This window comes from Suncus etruscus, chromosome 13 (genome assembly GCF_024139225.1).
Source record: "Suncus etruscus isolate mSunEtr1 chromosome 13, mSunEtr1.pri.cur, whole genome shotgun sequence".
In the NCBI taxonomy this organism is placed as follows: Eukaryota; Metazoa; Chordata; class Mammalia; order Eulipotyphla; family Soricidae; genus Suncus; species Suncus etruscus.
Genome location: NC_064860.1, coordinates 26456761 through 26476884, shown reverse-complemented (window position 1 = coordinate 26476884; position 20124 = coordinate 26456761). Strand labels below are relative to the sequence as shown.

General features: G+C 40.1%; 1 protein-coding gene across 1 annotated transcript in view; it reads right to left on the bottom strand.

The window, feature by feature from the left end:
- Positions 1-3828: 3828 nt before the first annotated feature.
- Positions 3829-20124, bottom strand: part of SLC12A8 (solute carrier family 12 member 8) — a 156346-nt gene continuing 140050 nt past the window's right edge. Inside the window, exon 12 of the mRNA XM_049785531.1 lies at positions 3829-3991. Within this exon, the coding sequence (XP_049641488.1) occupies positions 3829-3991 (163 nt within the window). The remainder of the gene's footprint in view (positions 3992-20124) is intronic.

Genomic DNA, 20124 nt, shown 5'->3' with positions numbered 1-20124 from the left:
TCATGTTTGTTTGCTTGGGGACCATATCCTGTGGTGCTCAGGGCTTACTCTGACCAGGAATTATTGCTGGTGGGCTTGGAAAACCATGTAGAATACTGGGGATTAAAACAGGGTCGACTGCATTCAAAGCAAGTAGGTTTAGCTCTGGTTCAGCTTTCTTATTTCCTTTCTTTTCCTTCTTTCTTTCTTTCTTTCTTTTTTTTTAATCTTTTGGTTTTTCGGGCCACACCTGTTTGATGCTCGGGGGTTACTCCTGGCTAAGCTCTCAGAAATCGCCCCTGGCTTGGGGGGACCATAGGGGACGCCGGGGGATCGAACCGTGGTCCTTCCTTGGCTAGCGCTTGCAAGGCAGACACCTTACCTCTAGCGCCACCTCCCCGGCCTCACCTTTCCTTCTTTCTATTTTAAACCTGCTTCTCTAGCAGACACAAACATGGCCAGGAAAGTACATGACAGCCTTCATGTGCCCCTTGTGCCCATGGGGGTGTGAATTTTAGGAGAAAGAGAAAAACAGATGAGAAAAGCCAGACTCCCCATCACTTCCAGTGAGAGAATGCTGTAGAAGTTTCTCATGAGCTAGGATCACCATTCCCTCTAAAACAGGCAATGATCAGTTCTCAGATGAGAAAACAGGGAACAACGGGCACAGGCTTGATGCTGTTAGATGGGGCCCCATGCCTTAGGTGCAACCACTTGGACACCCCCTGATAATGTAGTGGGTCTGTCTTAATATCTGCCTTTTACATGCATTTGGCTTGCCACTATCAGGGGTTTTGCTGCTACATGCATCTTCAAACTGATGCACAGGCAAAATTTCTTGCTGTAGCCTTCCCCCCAGGAGCCCATGTCCATCTCCAAGCTGCAAATATGCAGAGCAGTGTGGGGAGGACAGTAGAGCCCACCCACACCTCTGCCTCTGTATCCTCTCCTTATGGGTATCTTGGTGAATGATGAAGGGGCTGGGTGTCATGAAGCCTTGGGTTTAAAACACTGGAGATAGGGCTGGGCATGTAGCTGGAAAGAATAGCATGTGCTTTGAATGCATCAGGTCCTGGGTGTATGCCTAGTATTGCAAACAAATAGAAGCTTGGGTGAATTGGTTGTTGTTTTATTTTGTTTAAGGAAAGTTGCTAAGCCTGGGTGCAGAGTCACCATCACTCAGCAGCCCTGCACCTTTGATTACACTGTTTCCTCAGTGAGAAATTCCCTGGCCCCTTCTTTGCCTAGTAAGTGCAGGCCAAGGAGCCCTCCTTGATGACATTCAGTTATGCTTGGTAGCTATGATATGCTGGAGATCAAACTCAGGATCTCAGGCTTACAAGGCATATGTTCTATTTCTTGATCTCTCTCCCTGGATCTACAGTCTGCTTTCTTTAGATGATTTCTAGCCACATTTAGTGGCCTGTTCTTTAACTAAAACACTGCATAAATAGCAATCAGAAACTTGTGAACAGAAATCATAAACTCCATATTATTTTATATTTTTTGGATCACACTGGTAGTACTCAGGACTTACTCCTGGCTCTGTGCTCAGGGATCACTCCTGGAAAAGCTCAAGGGACCATATGGGGTGCTGGGAATCAAGCCCTGGAGTGGCTACATGCAGCTTCAGCCCATCCATCTCCTTTTCTAGGAGTGAATGCTAATACTTCAGTGGCTCCTCCTTCAAATGAACTATTCTATCTAACAGGTCCATATTTCTCAAAAGATGGTCGAGGGTCATGACTTAGCTGAGATACTCAAAAAGCCAGACTCTCCCAAACTTGTTGAATAAAAAAAATCTATAGGGTAGGTGCATAAATCTCTGATTAAAAAATAGGGACCACCTAAGTCTTGTTTAGGGTGCCTGAAGCCCATTCCTGGTTTGATGGTGCAGTTAACAGGGTAAGCTTGGGGGTACTAGGATAATACTCAGCATTGCTTGAGGTGCTGGGGATTGAAAACTCAGGGTCATCCAGGCTGGGCATAGCTCCACTTGAGCTGTCTTTCTATGCCCATATCTCTATTTTTAACCCGTAGGCAACTACGACCATCCTGACTTTAGAGGTACTCATTAAAAGGAAGAAGTTTGGGGCCAGGCGGTGGCGCTAAAGGTAAGGTGCCTGCCTTGCCTGCACTAGCCTTGGACGGACCGCGGTTCGATCCCCCGGTGTCCCATATGGTCCCCCAAGCCAGGAGCAACTTCTGAGCACATAGCCAGGAGTAACCCCTGAGCGTTACCAGGTGTGGCCCAAAAAAAAACAAAAAAAAAAAAAAAAAGGAAGAAGTTAGAATGGACCCCCGAGCACCCATCTCTGCACCCTAGTGAAGAAAACACTGACTCAGGGCCAGCAGTTGAATATATCTGAAGGAAGTTATTGTGCTGCCCCCAAAATAAGATGTTTCTGATAAAGCTGTCCTGAACTCATAACATCACTAAAACAAGCCTCCGCTTGAGTGGAGTATATTCACAGTATGAGCCACAGAACACTACCCAGAGGGCTCAGAGAGCTAAAGGACCACAAAAACTTGCAAAAACACAAGTTATTATTGATAATTCATAGCCAACGTTTTTTTGTTTGCTTGCTTAGTTTGTGGCTACACCTGGAAGTACACAGGGATTACTCCTGGCTCTTATGTCAGGAATCACTCTTAGCAGCACATTGGGAACCATTTGGGATACCAGGAATTGAACCCAGGTCAAACCCATGTGCAAGGCAAATGTCCTACCTGCTGTATTATCTCTCTGATCCCATCATTTAACTTTTTAATTAAAAAGATTGTACTAAACCATAAGAGCCTACAAATGCCTGTACCCTTTGATCTTGCCATTCCACATTTGGGAATTTATCTTATAGATACATTTTGAACTGGTACATGTGTTTAAGATTATTCACTGCAGAGTTGATTGGAACAGCCAAAGATGGGGAACAAATTAGAGCACAGCACATTCATAGAATAAAAAAGATTGAGGAAACTGTATGTACATATATATATATATATATATATATATATATATATAGAGAGAGAGAGAGAGAGAGAGAGAGAGAGAGAGAGAGAGAGAAATGTCTCTCTCAAGAAATGTCTCTTTCTCAAGAGAAATGGCAAGGTGCGGAACACATGTATAACAGCCTAGCTTTTGCATATTGACGAGGAGTTATAAAAACACATTAACTTGTGCATTCACAAAGAAATGCTGAATGTGCATAGGAGAACCTTGATCTCAGTGAGGATGCACTTGCCTTGCTCACAACCAACCTGGGTTCAATCTCCACTATCCTATATGGTTTGCAGAGCACTACCAGGAGTAATTTCTGAATGCAGAGCCAGGAGTAAGCACTGAGAATTGCCAGGTGTTGCACCTTCCTGTGTCCCACCCCCCAAAAAAGAGAAACTATCTGACTCCTGTGACAGAGGACAGGACCTGAACATATGGGAGCAAGAATGGGAAGGAGACTTTCACTTTGGAGTTTGGAAACATGGGAGAATGTTCTGATTTCCCAGAAAGAAAAAATATCAACATTAAAAGAAACATTTATTGAGGCCCTGAGATAAATCCTTGGGTCTTGTTCTCCACATCTGCATTTCTGTATGTAGGCAGCAGCCATAAGCAGCCAGTTTCCTGTTCCACAGTACATTCCAGCAGAAGGCAGATTTCCAGTCTCTGTGTAATGTGAGGATAGGTCTCTGAAGGCAGATTTCCAGTCTCTGTGTAATGTGAGGATAGGTCTCTGTGGTTTTTACCAAAAAGAACCACCTCAACGGTTCTGGGATTTGCATACACAGTGCACTGAACCATGAGCCCCAGAGAAGAGGTCCCCAGGGCTGCCCAGTGGTAAGTACTTGGTGCTAGTACCGAGGCATCAGCTGTTCCCGGCTCACTGGGGAGGAGTGGTGGTAGCGATCCCGCTCAGCAAAGTCTGCATTCTCCTGGGTGAGCTGCATCATCTCCATGTCAACCTTAACCAGCGATGGTGCCAGTACTATCTGCTCCCGAGGGGATCTCAAACTCCTTTATAAGAGAAACACAAAGTGTGGTCAAAGGAAGGATCCAGAGGTACAGATGAGGCTACTCTAGACTTTGAGAAATGATTTGTTAAAATGGGGTTGTATTTATTGTTTTGTCTTTTAATTTTATTTTTATTTAGGCAATATGACTTACAAAGTTGTTGACAATCATCTTAGGCATACAATGTTCCAATTCCAATTCCACCACCTGTGTCTCTAATCTTCCACCGACACCAGGTTCCTAGCCAAGGCCCACCTCAACCTGCCTCTTTAGCAGGCAGACTTTGAAGTGTAACTATGGTTAATTGGGTTCCTTGCTTATAATATTTTAAAGTTGAACTATTTTAGTTTGGTTCCAGTGGCTTAGATAGTATACAGATACCTCACTTTTATACCCAGATAAATCCAAGGCCCTAATCCTTTCCCATGTATTGTTCCCAGATTGCTCTGTTTTGCACCCCCCTCTCCCTGATCCTGACAATTATTAAGCTGTGTACTGTTTCTGTAATTTTGCCTTTCTTATAATGTCATCTGGTTAGAATCAGACAGGATGTCCCTCTTTTAAATGTATATTTCACTTAGCAATATGTATTTAAGGTCCTTTCTTATCTTTTAATGGTCTAATTGTTTATTTCATAACTAGAGCATCAGAATTTTAGGGTGGTGAAACTAGGATACTGCAACAATGGATACACATCATTATACATGTCAGAACTCAAAATGTTTAACACAGGAGTGTTGTACTTGGCCAATAAAGATATCCAGCCAACATGCTGGTGGTTTTGTGCCAGCAAATGAGATTGTGCTACTGCTTGCCCTATAGTGCTGGGGAATTACCTTCCCATAATTGATGCTTAGGGGTTTCCAATGCTGCACTAAGAGGTGCTGCAGAATTTTGTAGCTTTTCTATATACAAATAATGAGGGAGAAGAAAGAGATATTAAAAAATAATACTATTCACAATTGTGCCTCAGAAAATCAAGTACCTCAGAGCAACTCAATCAAAGAGATGAAAGATCTATCAAAGAAAACTATAAAACACTACTTCAAGGAATAAAAGGGGACAGAAGGAAATGGAAACATATACCTTGCTCATGGATTGGGAGGATCAACATCATAAAAATGGCAGTACTTCCCAAACCATTGTACAGATGTAAAGCAATCCCTATAAGAATACCCATGACATTTTTCAAAGAAGTGGATCAAACACTCTTGTATAGAACAATAAGTGTCCATGAATAGCTAAAGAAATCTTTGAGAACAACAAAATGGGAGGAAAGAAATCATTTTCCCCAACCATAAACTGTAATATAAACCAGTAGTCATTAAAACAGCATGAATAAAGACAGACCCTCATATAAATAGAAAAAATTTGAATATTCTGAGATGGACCTGCAGATATATGATAAATAAATCTTTAATAAAGGGGCAAGAAATATAAAGTGAAAAAAGGAAAGCCTCTTCAATAAGTGGTAATGTGAAAACTAGGCAGTTGCATGAAAAACTGAACTTGATCTCTATTTTAAACACCATACACAAAAGTCAAATCAATACAATGAGATATCACCTCACACCACAAAAATTGGCACACACACACACACACACACACACACACACAGTACTGGCATGAATATGGGGGAAAAAGGAACTCTGATTTACTGCTGGTGAGAATGTCAACTAGTTCTGTCTTTTTGGAAAACAATATAGACATTCTTCACAAAACTAGAAATAAGACCCAGTATATTCTTGGAAATATGCCTGATGGAGCCTGAAACACAATGCAGAAAAGGCATGTTCATTGTATCACTATTAACAATAGCTAGTGCCTGACACCCAAGTGCCTGACAACAGATGAGTAGACAGAGAAGCTGTGGTATAATTATATAATGAACTACTATGCAGATGCTGGGAAAAAATAAAGTCATTATATATATATCATATACACAAATGAATATGGAGAGTATTATGCTGAGTGAAATGAGACAAGGGTAGAAGGATAAGCATAGAATGATCACACTTATTTGTGGAATATATGTATAACAAGATAGTATGATAATAATATCTAAAAACAAAAGAGAAAAGGGCCAAGAGGACCAGTCCATGGTAGGAAACTTGCCACAAAGTAGTAGTAGAACAGTTGGAGCATAGAAGAAACCACTATGACAATGATAGCTGGAAAAGATAGCTTTAGACAAGAACTGGGTGATGAAATGACATAAATGGATATTCATAATACCCCATCACTAAAATATTGCAAACCACTGTACCAAAAAGGAAGAGAGAAAGAGTGAAAAATACATCTGCCAGGTAGAGAGGAGTACAGAGAGAAGGAGAGGAGGAAAACTGGGTTCATTGGTGGCAAAATGTGCACAGATGTTGGGTATTGGACACTGTACAAATGAAACTCAATCATGAACAACTCTAACTGTATCTCAGAATGATTCAATTAAATTATTTCTAGGGGCTGGAGTGATAGCACAGTAGTAGGGCATTTGTTTTGCATTCGACTGATCCAGGACAGACCTTGGTTCGATTCCTGGTGTCTCAGATGATTCCCCGAGCCAGGAGCAATTTCTGAGCTAATAGCTAGGAGTAACCCCTGAGCATCACAGATGTGACCCAAAAAGCAAAAAAAATATTTCTAAAAAACGGGGGGAGGGGACATAATATAAAAATACCCAAAGACAATATAAAGGTGAGTGTGTAGTTAGAACAGAAAAGGACCACTATGACAATGAAAATTGGAAATCACTACTCAGATTAAGAACTGAATGCTAAAATCTACACCTGCCCAGTGGTTCCCGACTGTGAGGAAATGTGAGTGCTGCCTGTGTGTGTTTGTCTACTGTCCTGTCTGCTGAACCTCTTGAGAGTGGGCCAAAAAGGGCCCAGAAAATTCGCTCTCCCAGAGGCTCCAGAAGAGCACAGCCGCTCCGCTTCACTATGTGGCCATACACTCTTTCTTTCTTTCTTTCTTTCTTTCTTTCTTTCTTTCTTTCTTTCTTTCTTTCTTTCTTTCTTTCTTTCTTTCTTTCTTTCTTTCTTTCTTTCTTTCTTTTTTTTTTAATTTTTTTTTATTTAAACACCTTGATTACATACATGATTGTGTTTGGGTTTCAGTCATAAAAGGAACACCACCCATCACCAGTGCAACATTCCCATCACCCAAGTCCCAAATCTCCCTCCTCCCCACCCAACCCCCGCCTGTACCCTAAACAGGCTCTACATTTCCCTCATACATTCTCAATATTAGGACAGTTCAAAATGTAGTTATTTCTCTAACTAAACTCATCACTCTTTGTGGTGAGCTTCCTGAGGTGAGCTGGAACTTCCAGCTCTTTTCTCTTTTGTGTCTGAAAATTATTATTACAAGGGTGTCTTTCATTTTTCTTAAAACCCATAGATGAGTGAGACCATTCTGCGTTTTTCTCTCTCTCTCTGACTTATTTCACTCAGCATAATAGATTCCATGTACATCCATGTATAGGAAAATTTCATGACTTCATCTCTCCTGACAGCTGCATAATATTCCATTGTGTATATGTACCACAGTTTCTTTAGCCATTCGTCTGTTGAAGGGCATCTTGGTTGTTTCCAGAGTCTTGCTATGGTAAATAGTGCTGCAATGAATATAGGTGTAAGGAAGGGGTTTTTGTATTGTATTTTTGTGTTCCTAGGGTATATTCCTAGGAGTGGTATAGCTGGATCGTATGGGAGCTCGATTTCCAGTTTTTGGAGGAATCTCCATATCGCTTTCCATAAAGGTTGAACTAGACAGCATTCCCACCAGCAGTGGATAAGAGTTCCTTTCTCTCCACATCCCCGCCAACACTGTTTATTCTCATTCTTTGTGATGTGTGCCATTCTCTGGGGTGTGAGGTGGTATCTCATCGTTGTTTTGATTTGCATCTCCCTGATGATTAGTGATGTGGAACATTTTTTCATGTGTCTTTTGGCCATGCGTATTTCTTCTTTGTCAAAGTGTCTGTTCATTTCTTCTCCCCATTTTTTGATGGGGTTAGATGTTTTTTTCTTGTAAAGTTCTGTCAGTGCCTTGTATATTTTGGAGATTAGCCCCTTATCTGATGGGTATTGGGTGAATAGTTTCTCCCACTCAGTGGGTGGCTCTTGTATCCTGGGCACTATTTCCTTTGAGGTGCAGAAGCTTCTCAGCTTAATATATTCCCATCTGTTAATCTCTGCTTTCACTTGCTTGGAGAGTGCAGTTTCCTCCTTGAAGATGCCTGTAATGTCCTGGAGTGTTTTGCCTATGTGCTGTTCTATATATCTTATGGTTTTGGGGCTGATATCGAGGTCTTTAATCCATTTGGATTTTACCTTTGTACATGATGTTAGCTGGGGGTCTAAGTTTAATTTTTTGCAAGTGGCTATCCAATTGTGCCAACACCACTTGTTGAAGAGGCTTTCCCTGCTCCATTTAGGATTTCCTGCTCCTTTATCAAAAATTAGATGGTTGTATCTCTGGGGAACATTTACTGAGTATTCAAGCCTATTCCACTGATCTGAGGACCTATCCTTATTCCAATACCATGCTGTTTTGATAACTGTTGCTTTGTAGTACAGTTTAAAGTTGGGAAAAGTAATTCCTCCCATATTCTTTTTCCCAATGATTGCTTTAGCTATTCGAGGGTGTTTATTGTTCCAAATGAATTTCAAAAGTGTCTGATCCACTTCTTTGAAGAATGTCATGGGTATCTTTAGAGGGATGGCATTAAATCTGTATAATGCCTTGGGGAGTATTGACATTTTGATGATGTTAATCCTGCCAATCCATGAGCAGGGTATGTGTTTCCATTTCCGTGTGTCCTCTCTTATTTCTTGGAGCAGAGTTTTATAGTTTTCTTTGTATAGGTCCTTCACATATTTAGTCAAGTTGATTCCAAGATATTTGAGTTTGTGTGGTACTATTGTGAATGGGGTTGTTTTCTTAATGTCCATTTCATCCTTATTACTATTGGTATATAGAAAGGCCATTGATTTTTGTGTGTTAATTTTGTAGCCTGCCACCTTGCTATATGAGTCTATTGTTTCTAGAAGCTTTTTGATAGAGTCTTTAGGGTTTTCTAAGTAGAGTATCATGTCATCTGCAAACAGTGAGAGCTTGACTTCTTCCTTTCCTATCTGGATTCCCTTGATATCCTTTTCTTGCCTAATCGCTATAGCAAGTACTTCCAGTGCTATGTTGAATAGGAGTGGTGAGAGAGGACAGCCTTGTCTTGTGCCAGAATTTAGAGGGAAGGCTTTCAGTTTTTCTCCATTGAGGATAATATTTGCCACTGGCTTGTGGTAGATGGCCTTCACTATATTGAGAAAGGTTCCCTCCATTCCCATCTTGCTGAGAGTTTTGATCAAGAATGGGTGTTGGACCTTATCAAATGCTTTCTCTGCATCTATTGATATGATCATGTGGTTTTTATTTTTCTTGTTATTGATGTTGTGTATTATGTTGATAGATTTACGGATGTTAAACCAGCCTTGCATTCCTGGGATGAAACCTACTTGATCGTAGTGGATGATCTTCTTAACGAGGCATTGAATCCTATTTGCCAGGATTTTGTTGAGGATCTTTGCATCTGCATTCATCAGTGATATTGGTCTGTAATTTTCTTTTTTGGTAGCGTCTCTGTCTGGTTTAGGTATCAAGGTGATGTTGGCTTCATAAAAGCTATTTGGAAGTGTTTCTGTTTGTTCAATTTCATGAAAGAGTCTTGCCAAGATTGGCAGTAGTTCCTCTTGGAAAGTTTGATAGAATTCATTAGTGAATCCATCTGGACCTGGGCTTTTGTTTTTCGGCAGACATTTGATTACTGTTTTAATTTCATCAATGGTGATGGGGGTGTTTAGATATGCTACATCCTCTTCCTTCAACCGTGGAAGATTATAAGAGTCCAAGAATTTATCCATTTCTTCCAGGTTCTCATTTTTAGTGGCGTAGAGTTTTTCAAAGTAGTTTCTGATTACCCTTTGAATCTCTGTCATATCAGTAGTGATCTCTCCTTTTTCATTCCTGATACGAGTTATCAAGTTTCTCTCTCTCTCTCTTTCTTTGTTAGGTTTGCCAGTGGTCTATCAATCTTGTTTATTTTTTCAAAGAACCAACTTCTGCTTTCGTTGATCTTTCGGATTGTTTTTTGAGTTTCCACTTCGTTGATTTCTGCTCTCAGCTTTGTTATTTCCTTCTGTCTTCCTATTCTTGGGTCCTTTTGTTGAGCATTTTCTAGTTCTATTAGCTGTGTCATTAAGCTACTCAGGTAAGCTCCTTCTTCCTTCCTGATGTGTGCTTGCAAAGCTATAAATTTTCCTCTCAGTACTGCTTTTGCTGTGTCCCATAAGTTCTGAGAGTTTGTGTCTTTATTGTCATTTGTTTCCAGGAACCTTTTTATTTCCTCCTTGATTTCATCTCGGACCCACTGGTTATTGAGCATGAGGCTGTTTAACTTCCAGGTGTTAAAGTGTTTCTTCTGAGTCCCTTTGGAGTTCACAAATAATTTCAGAGCCTTGTGGTCAGCGAAGGTAGTCTGCAAAATTTCTATCCTCTTGATCTTATGGAGGTATGTTTTATGTGCCAGCATGTAGTCTATCCTGGAGAATGTCCCATGTACATTGGAGAAGAATGTGTATCCAGGTTTCTGGGGATGGAGTGTCCTATATATATCCACTAGGCCTCTTTCTTCCATTTCTCTCCTCAGGTCTAGTATATTCTTGTTGGGTTTCAGTCTGGTTGACCTGTCCAGTGTTGACAAAGCCGTGTTAAGGTCCCCCACAATTATTGTGTTGTTGTTGATATTATTTTTCAGATTTGTCAACAGTTGTATTAAATATTTTGCTGGCCCCTCATTCGGTGCATATATGTTTAGGAGAGTGAATTCTTCCTGCTCTACGTACCCCTTGATTAATATAAAATGTCCGTCTTTGTCCCTTACAACCTTCCTGAGTATAAAGTTTGCATTATCTGATATTAGTATGGCCACTCCAGCTTTTTTATGGGTGTTGTTTGCTTGGATAACTTTTCTCCAGCCTTTTATTTTGAGTCTATGTTTGTTCTGACTATTCAGGTGCGTTTCTTGTAGGCAGCAGAAGGTTGGATTGAGTTTTTTGATCCATTTAGCCACTCTGTGTCTCTTAACTGGTGCATTTAGTCCATTGACGTTGAGAGAAAGAATTGTCCTGGGATTTAACGCCATCTTTATTTCAAAATTTGGTGTGTCTTTTGGGTAGTCTTGTCTTAGATTAGGTCTTTCAGTTTTTCTCTTAAGACTGGTTTTGTGTCTGTGAAGTTTCTGAGCTGTTTTTTGTCTGTGAAACCATGTATTCTTCCATCAAACCGGAAAGTGAGTTTTGCTGGGTATAGTATTCTGGGTGAAGCATTCATTTCATTCAGTCTTGTCACAATATCCCACCACTGCTTTCTGGCATTGAGCGTTTCTGGTGACAGGTCTGCTGTAAATCTCAGGGAAGCTTGCTTGAACATGATTTCCCCTTTTGATCTTGCTGTTTTCAGAATTCTGTCTCTATCTGTGGGATTTGTCATTGTGACTAGGATGTGTCTTGGGGTGGTTTTTCTGGGGTCTCTTTTGGTTGGTACTCTTCGGGCATGCAGGATTTGATCACATATATTCTTTAGCTCTGGAAGTTTCTCTTTAATGATGTTCTTGACCATTGATTCTTCCTGGAAATTTTCTTCCTGGGTCTCTGGGACTCCAATGATTCTTAAGTTGTTTCTGTTGATCTTATCATAGACTTCTATTTTCGTCTGTTCCCATTCTTTGACTAATTTTTCCATTGTCTGCTCATTTGCTTTAAGTTTTTTGTCCAATCTCTCCTGCTGTATGGAATTGTTATGTATCTCATCTTCCACAGCACCAAGTCTATTCTCAGCTTCTGATACCCTGTCCCAGAGCTTATCCATTTTGTCATTCACTTCGTTTACTGACTTTTTCAGTCCTGTTAGTTGACATGTTATTTCAGTTTGGAGTTTTGTCATTTCTGCCTTCATATTTTCCTGGTTCTTATTAGTGTTCTGTTCAACTCGATCCATGGTTTCTTGGAGTCTGTTGAGCACCTTCCATATTGCTAGTCTAAAGTCCTTATCTGAGAGGTTGATTAGTTGTTCAGTCATTATCTGGTCCTCAGAATTGTCATCTTCATTCTCTATGTCTGATGCTGGCCTGCGTTGTTTCCCCATTGTCACACTTGTATTGTGGGTTTTTCTACGTGTTGTAGTGGTATTCATTGTCTATATGATGTAGGCAGCACACTCCTCTGGCTCCTCCCTTTCTGGATGGGCTGACTTGCCTCTAAGGGAGGGGAGTCCTCCGTGGATGAAGCCTCACACTGGGTCAAATCTTAGGCCCGAGCATGCAACAGAGAAGACAGTCCAGAGAGAAATGTTTGCTTCTGTGATATAGCGCCGTTCTTAGTGTGATTTTTCCTTCTTGTTGCAATGGAGTTCTTTCCTTAGAAAGAGTGCACGGCCGCGTAGCGAAGCGGAGCGGCCGTGCTCCTCTGAGCCTCTTTTTGCCCCACTCGCAAGAGTTTCACGCAAGAGGACAGTAGACAGACATAGACAGGTCACACTCACAGTCTTTCACAGCTGAGCCCCACTGGGTCGGTGTACTTTCGCGGATTTTCCCCGCCTGGTGTCACACACAGGGAGCCAGCTTTTGCCTCTTTCTTTCTTTCTTTCTTTCTTTCTTTCTTTCTTTCTTTCTTTCTTTCTTTCTTTCTTTCTTTCTTTCTTTCTTTCTTTCTTTCTTTCTTTCTTTCTTTCTTCCTTCCTTCCTTCCTTCCTTCCTTCCTTCCTTCCTTTCTTTCTTTCTTTCTTTCTTTCTTTCTTTCTTTTTTTTTTTGTTTTTGGGCCACACCAGGCAGTGCTCAGGGGTTACTCCTGGCTGTCTGCTCAGAAAGAGCTCCTGGCAGGCACGGGGGACCATATGGGACACCGGGATTCGAACCAACCACCTTAGGTCCTGGATCAGCTGATTGCAAGGCAAACGCCACTGTGCTATCTCTCCGGGCCCCAAGCAGTGCTCTTTCTAATGAAAGAACACCACTGCAACAAGAAGAAAAAAAAATCACACTAGGAATTGTGCTGGACCACTAAAGCCCAGCATTTCTTCCCAGACTGTCTTCTCTGCTGCATGCTCGAACCTAAGATTTGATCCTGTGTGAGGCTTCATCCACAGAGGGCTCCCCTTCCTTGGAGATGAGTTGACCCACCCAGAAAGGGTGGAGCCAGAGAAGCATGGCCTTGCACATCATATAGCCAATGAATACAATCACAACACCTAGAAAAACCCACAATACAAGTGTAACAATGGGGAAACAACGCAGGCCACATCAGACATAGAGAATGAAGATGACAATTCTGATGACCAGAAAATGGCCAACCAACTAATCAATCTCTCAGATAAGGAATTTAGACAAGAAATATGGAAGATGCTCAAAGAACTCAAAGAAACCATGGATTGAGTTGAACAGAACACTAATAAGAACCAAGAAAATATGAAGACAGAAATCAGAAAACTCCAAACTGAAATATCAGGTCAAATAACAGGTCTGAAAAACTCAGTAAACAAATTGAATGACAAAATGGATAAGCTCTCCAACAGGGTAACAGAAGCTGAGAATAGAACTATTGCTGTGGAATATGAGATAAATAACAACTCCATACAGCGGGAGAGACTGGAAAAAAAACTTAAAGCAAATGAACAGACAATGGAAAACTTAGTCAAAGAATGGGAACAGATGAAAATAGAAGTCTATGATAAGCTCAACAGAAACAACTTAAGAATCATTGGAGTCCCAGAAACCCAGGAATAAAATTTCCAGAAAGAATCAACTGTCAAGAACATCTTAAAGAGAAACTTCCAGAGCTAAAAAATATATGTGTTCAAATTCTGCATGCCCGAAGAGTACCAACCAAAAAAAAGACCCCAGAAAAAATACCCCAAGACACATCCTAGTCACAATGACGAATCTCACAGATAGAGACAAAATTCTGAAAGCAGCAAGATCAAAAAGGGAAATTACATTCAAGGAAACATCCTTGAAATTTACAGCAGACCTGTCACCAGAAACACTGAAGGCCAAAAAGCAGTGGTAGGACATAGTGACAAAACTCAATGAAATAAATGCTTTGCCTAGAATACTGTACCCAGCAAAATTCTCTTTCAGGTTTGACAGAAGAATACATGGTTTCACAGACAAAAAACAGCTCAGAAACTTTACAGACTCAAAACCAGGCTTAAGAGAAAAACTGAAAGACCTACTTTAAGACAAGATGGACCAAAAGACACACCAAATTTCGATATAAAGATGGCATTAAATCCCAGGACAATTCTTTCTCTCAACGTCAATGGACTAAATGCACCAGTTAAGAGACACAGAGTGGCTAAATGGATCAAAAAACTCAATCCAACCTTCTGCTGCCTACAAGAAATGCACCTGAATAGTCAGAACAAATATAGACTCAAAATAAAAGGCTAGAGGAAAATTATCCAAGCAAACAACACCCATAAAAAAGATGGAGTGGCCATCCTAATATCAGATGATGCAAACTTTATACTCAGGAAAGTTGTAAGGGACAAAAATGGACATTTTATATTAATCAAGGGGTATGTACAGCAGGAAGAAATCACTCTCCTAAACATATATGCACCAATGAGGGGCCAGCAAAATATTTAATACAATTGTTGACAAATCTGAAAAATAATATCAATAACAACACAATAATTGTGGGAGACCTCAACACGGCTTTGTCAACACTGGATACGTCAACCAGACTGAAACCCAACAAGAATATACTAGACCCATGGGGCCAGCGAGGTGGCGCTAGAGGTAAGGTGTCTGCCTTACAAGCGCTAGCCAAGGAAGGACTGCAGTTCAATCCCTCAGCATCCCATTTGTTCCCCCCAAGCCAGGGGCAATTTCTGAGTGCTTATCCAGGAGTAACCCCTGAGCATCAAATGGGTGTGGCCCAAAAAAAAATATACTAGACCTGAGAAGAGAAATGGAAGAAAGAGGCCTAGTAGATATAGATATGGGAAACTCCATCCCCAGAAACCTGGATACACATTTTTCTCCAATGTACATGGGACATAAAACATACCTCCATAAGATCAAGAGGATAGAAATTTTGCAGGCTACCTTTGCTGACCACAAGGCTCTGAAAAATGTAAATTCCAAAGGGACACAGAAGAAAAACTTTAAAACCTGGAAGTTAAACAGCCTCATACTGAATAACCAGTGGGTCTGAGATGAAATCAAAGAGGAAATCAAAACTTTCCTGGAAACAAATGATAATAAAGACACAAACTATCAGAACTTATGGGACACAGCAAAAGCAGTACTGAGAGGAAAATTTATAACTTTGCAAGCACACATCAGGAAGGAAGAAGGGGCCTACCTGAATAGCTTAATGATGCAGCTCATAGAATTAGAAAGTGCTCAACAAAAGGACCCAAAAATAGGGAGACAGAAGGAAATAACAAAGATGAGAGCAGAAATCAACGAAGTGGAAAGCCAAACAATCCGAAAGATCAACGAAAGCAAAAGTTGATTCTTAGAAAAAATAAACAAGATTGATAGACCATTCGCAAAACTAACAAAGAAAGAGAGAAAAACTTGATAACTCGTATTTGAAATAAAAAAGGGGAGATTACTACCAATATTGCAGAGATTCAAAGGGTAACCAGAAACTACTTTTAGAAACCCTATGCCACTAAAAATGAAAATCTGGAAGAAATGGATAAATTCTTGGACTCTTATAATCTCCCACGGTTGAATAAAGAGGATGTAGCATATCTAAACAACCCAATCACTATTGATGAAATTTAAACTATAATCAAATGTCTGCCCAAAAACAAAAGCCCAGGCCCAAATAGATTCACTAATGAAGTCTTTCAAACTTTCCTAGAGGAACTACTACCAATCCTGGCAAGACTCTTTCATGAAATCAAAAAAACGGGAATACTTCCAAATAGTTTTTAGGAAGCCAACATCACCTTGATACCTAAACCAGACAGAGATGCTATGAAAAAAGAAAATTAAAGACCAATATCGCTAATGAATGCAGATGCAAAGATCCTCAACAAAATCCTGGCAAATAGGATTCAATGCCTCATTAAGAAGATAAAGTCATTTTTGCAACAATCGTCAGAGACAATGAGAGGAGGGCTGGAACTTCCAGCTCACTTCCTGAAGCTCACCACAAAGAGTGGTGAGTGCAATTATAGAAATAACTACAAAGAGAACTACCATCAGCATGTGAATGAATGAGTCTAGAGTACAGGTGGGGGTGGGGTGAGATGAAGGGAGATTTGGGACATTGGTGGTGGGAATGTTGCACTGGTGAAGGGGGGTGTTCTTTACATGACTGAAACCTAATCACAATCATATTTGTAATCAAGATGTTAAAATAAAGAAAAAATATAAAAAAAAAGAAAATCATCCACTATGATCAAGTAGGTTTCATCACAGGAATGCAAGATGGTTTAACATCTGTAAATCTATCAACATCATACACAACATCAACAACAAGAAAAATAGAAATCACATGATCATATCAATAAATGCAGAGAAAGCATTTGATAAGGTCCAACACCCATTCTTGATCAAAACTCTCAGCAAGATGGGAATGGAAGGACCCTTTCTCAATATAGTTAAGGCCATCTACCACAAGCCAGAGGCAAATATTGTCCTCAATGGAGAAAAATTAAAAGCCTTTCCTCTAAATTCTGGCACAAGACAAGGCTGTCCTCTCTCACCACTCCTATTCAACATAGCACTGGAAGTACTTGCTATAGCGATCAGGCAAGAAAAAGATATCAAGGGAATCCAGATAGGAAAGGAAGAAGTCAAGATCTCACTGTTTGCAGATGACATGATACTCTACCTAGAAAACCCTAAAGTCTCTATGAATAAGCTTCTAGAAACAATACACTCATATAGCAAGGTGGCAGGCTACAAAATTAACACACAAAAATCAATGACCTTTCTATACACCTATAGTAATAAGGAAGAAATGGACATTAAGAAAACAACCCCATTCACAATAGTGCCACACAAACTCAAATATCTTGGAATCAACTTGACTAAAAATGTGAAGGACCTATACAAATAAAACTATAAAACTCTGCTCCAAGAAATAAGAGAGGACACACGGAAATGGAAGCATATACCCTGCTCATGGATTGGCAGGATTAGCATAATTAAAATGGCAATACTCCCCAAAGTATTGTACAGATTTAATGCAATCCCTCTAAAGATACCCATGACATTCTTCAAAGAAGTGGATCAGGCACTTTTGAAATTCATTTGGAACAATAAACACCCTAGAATAGCTAAAGCAATCATTGGGAAAAAGAATATGGGAGGAATTACTTTCTCCAATTTTAAACTGTACTACAAAGCAATAGTTATCAAAACAGCTTGGTATTGGAATAAAGACAGGCCTTCAGATCAGTGGAATAGGCTTGAATACTCAGAGAACGTTCCCCAGACATACAATCACCTAATTTTTGATAAAGGAGCAAGAAATCCTACATGGAACAAAGAAAGCCTCTTCAACAAGTGGTGTTGGCACAACTGGCTAGCCACCTGCAAAAAATTGAACTTAGACCCCCAGCTAACATCATGTACAAAGGTTAAATCAAAAAACATCTAATCCCATCAAAAAATGGGGAAAAGAAATGGACAGACACTTTGACAAAGAATAACTACAAATGGCCAAAAGACACATGAAAAAATGCTCCACATCACTAATCATCAGGGAGATGCAAATCAAAACAACTATGAGGTACCACCTCACACCCCAGAGATTGGCACACATCACAAAGAATGAGAACAAGCAGTGTTGTCAGGGATGTGGAGAGAAAGGAACTCTTATCCACTGCTGGTGGGAATGCCGTCTAGTTCAACCTTTATGGAAAGCGATATGGAGATTCCTCCAAAAACTGGAAATCGAGCTCCCATACTACCCAGCTATACCACTCCTAGGAATATACCCTAGGAACACAAAAATACAATACAAAAATCCCTTCCTTACACCTATATTCATCGCAGCACTATTTACCATAGCAAGACTCTGGAAACAGCCAAGATACCCTTCAACAGATGAATGGCTAAAGAAACTGTGATACATATACACAATGGAATATTATGCAGCTGTCAGGAGAGATGAAGTCATGAAATTTTCCTATACATGGATGTACATGGAATCTATTATGCTGAGTGAAATAAGTCAGAGAGAGAGAGAAAGACACAGAATGGTCTCACTCATCTATGGGTTTTAAGAAAAATGAAAGACATTCTTGCAATAATCACTTTCAGACACAAAAGGGAAAAGAGCTGGAAGTTACAGCTCACCTCATGAAGCTCACCACAAACAGATGAGTTTATTTAGAGAAATAACTATGTTTTGAAATATACTAATAATGAGAATGTACGAGGGAAACAGAAAGCCTGTCTAGAGTACAGGCAGGGGTTGGGTGGGGAGGAGGGAGATTTGGGACATTGGTGATGGGAATGTTGCACTGGTGATGGGTGGTGTTCTTTACATGACTGAATCCCAAACACAATCATTATGTAATAAAGTTGTTTTTTTAAAAAAAAAAAAAGAAAAACTAAAAACCTTCCCTCTAAATTCTGGCACAAGACAAGGCTGTCCTCTCTCACCACTCCTATTCAACATAACACTGGAAGTACTCGCTATAGTGATTAGGCAAGAAAAAGATATCAAGGGAATCCAGATAGGAAAGGAAGAAGTCAAGCTCCCACTGTTTGCAGATGACATGATACTCTACTTAGAAAACCCTAAAGACTCTACCAAAAAGCTTCTAGAGACAATAGACTCATATAGCAAGGTGGCAGGCTACAAAATTAACACACAAAAATCAATGGCCTTTCTATACACCAATAGTAATAAGGAAGAAATGGACATTAAGAAAACAACCCCAATCACATTAAAGCCACACAAACTCAAATATCTTGGAGTCAACTTGACTAAAGATGTGAAAGATCTATACAAAGAAAACTATAAAACTCTGCTCCAAAAAATAAGAGAGGATATGCGGAAATGGAAATACATACCCTGCTCATGGATTGGCAGGATTAACATCATTAAAATGGCAATACTCCCCAAAGCATTGTACAGATTTAAAGTGATCCCTCTAAAGATACCCATGACATTCTTCAAAGAAGTGGATCAGGCACTTTTGAAATTCATTTGGAACAATAAACCTAGAATAGCCAAAACAATTATTGGGAAAAAGAATATGGGAGGCATTACATTCCCCAACTTTAAACTGTATTACAAAGCAATAGTTATCAAAACAGCTTGGTATTGGAATAAAGACAGACCCTCAGATCAGTGGAATAGACTTGAGTACTAAAGAATGCTCCGCAGACATACAATCATCTAATCTTTGATAAAGGAGCAAGAAGTACTAAATAGAGCAAAGAAAGCCTCTTCAACAAGTGGTGTTGGCACAACTGGCTAGCCACATAAAAGCGAACTTAGACCTCCAGCTAACATCATGTATGAAGGTAAAATTGAAATGGATTAAAGACCTTGATATCAGACCTGAAATCATAAGGTATATAGAACAATACTTAGGTATAACACTCCATGACATTGAGACTAAAGGCATCTTCAAGGAGGAAACTGCACTCTCTGAGCAAGTGAAAGTAGAGATTAACAGATGAGAATATATTAAGCTGAGAAGCTTCTGCACCTCAAAGGAAATAATGCCCAGGATACAAGAGCCTTCCACTGATTGGGAGAAACTATTCACCCAATACCCATCAAATAAGGGGCTAATATCCAAAATATACAGGGCACTGACAAAACTCTACAAGAAAAAAACATCTAATCTCATCAAAAAATGGGGAGAAGAAATGGATACTTTGATACAGAAGAAATACAAATGGCCAAAAGGCTCATGAAAAAATGCTTCACATCACTAATCATCAGGGAGTTGCAAATCAAAACAACTATGAGGTACCACCTCACACCACAGAGACTGGCACACATCACAAAGAATGAGAACAAGCAATGTTGGCGGTGATGCGGTGAGAAAGGAACTCTTATCCACTGCTGGTGGGAATGCCGACTAG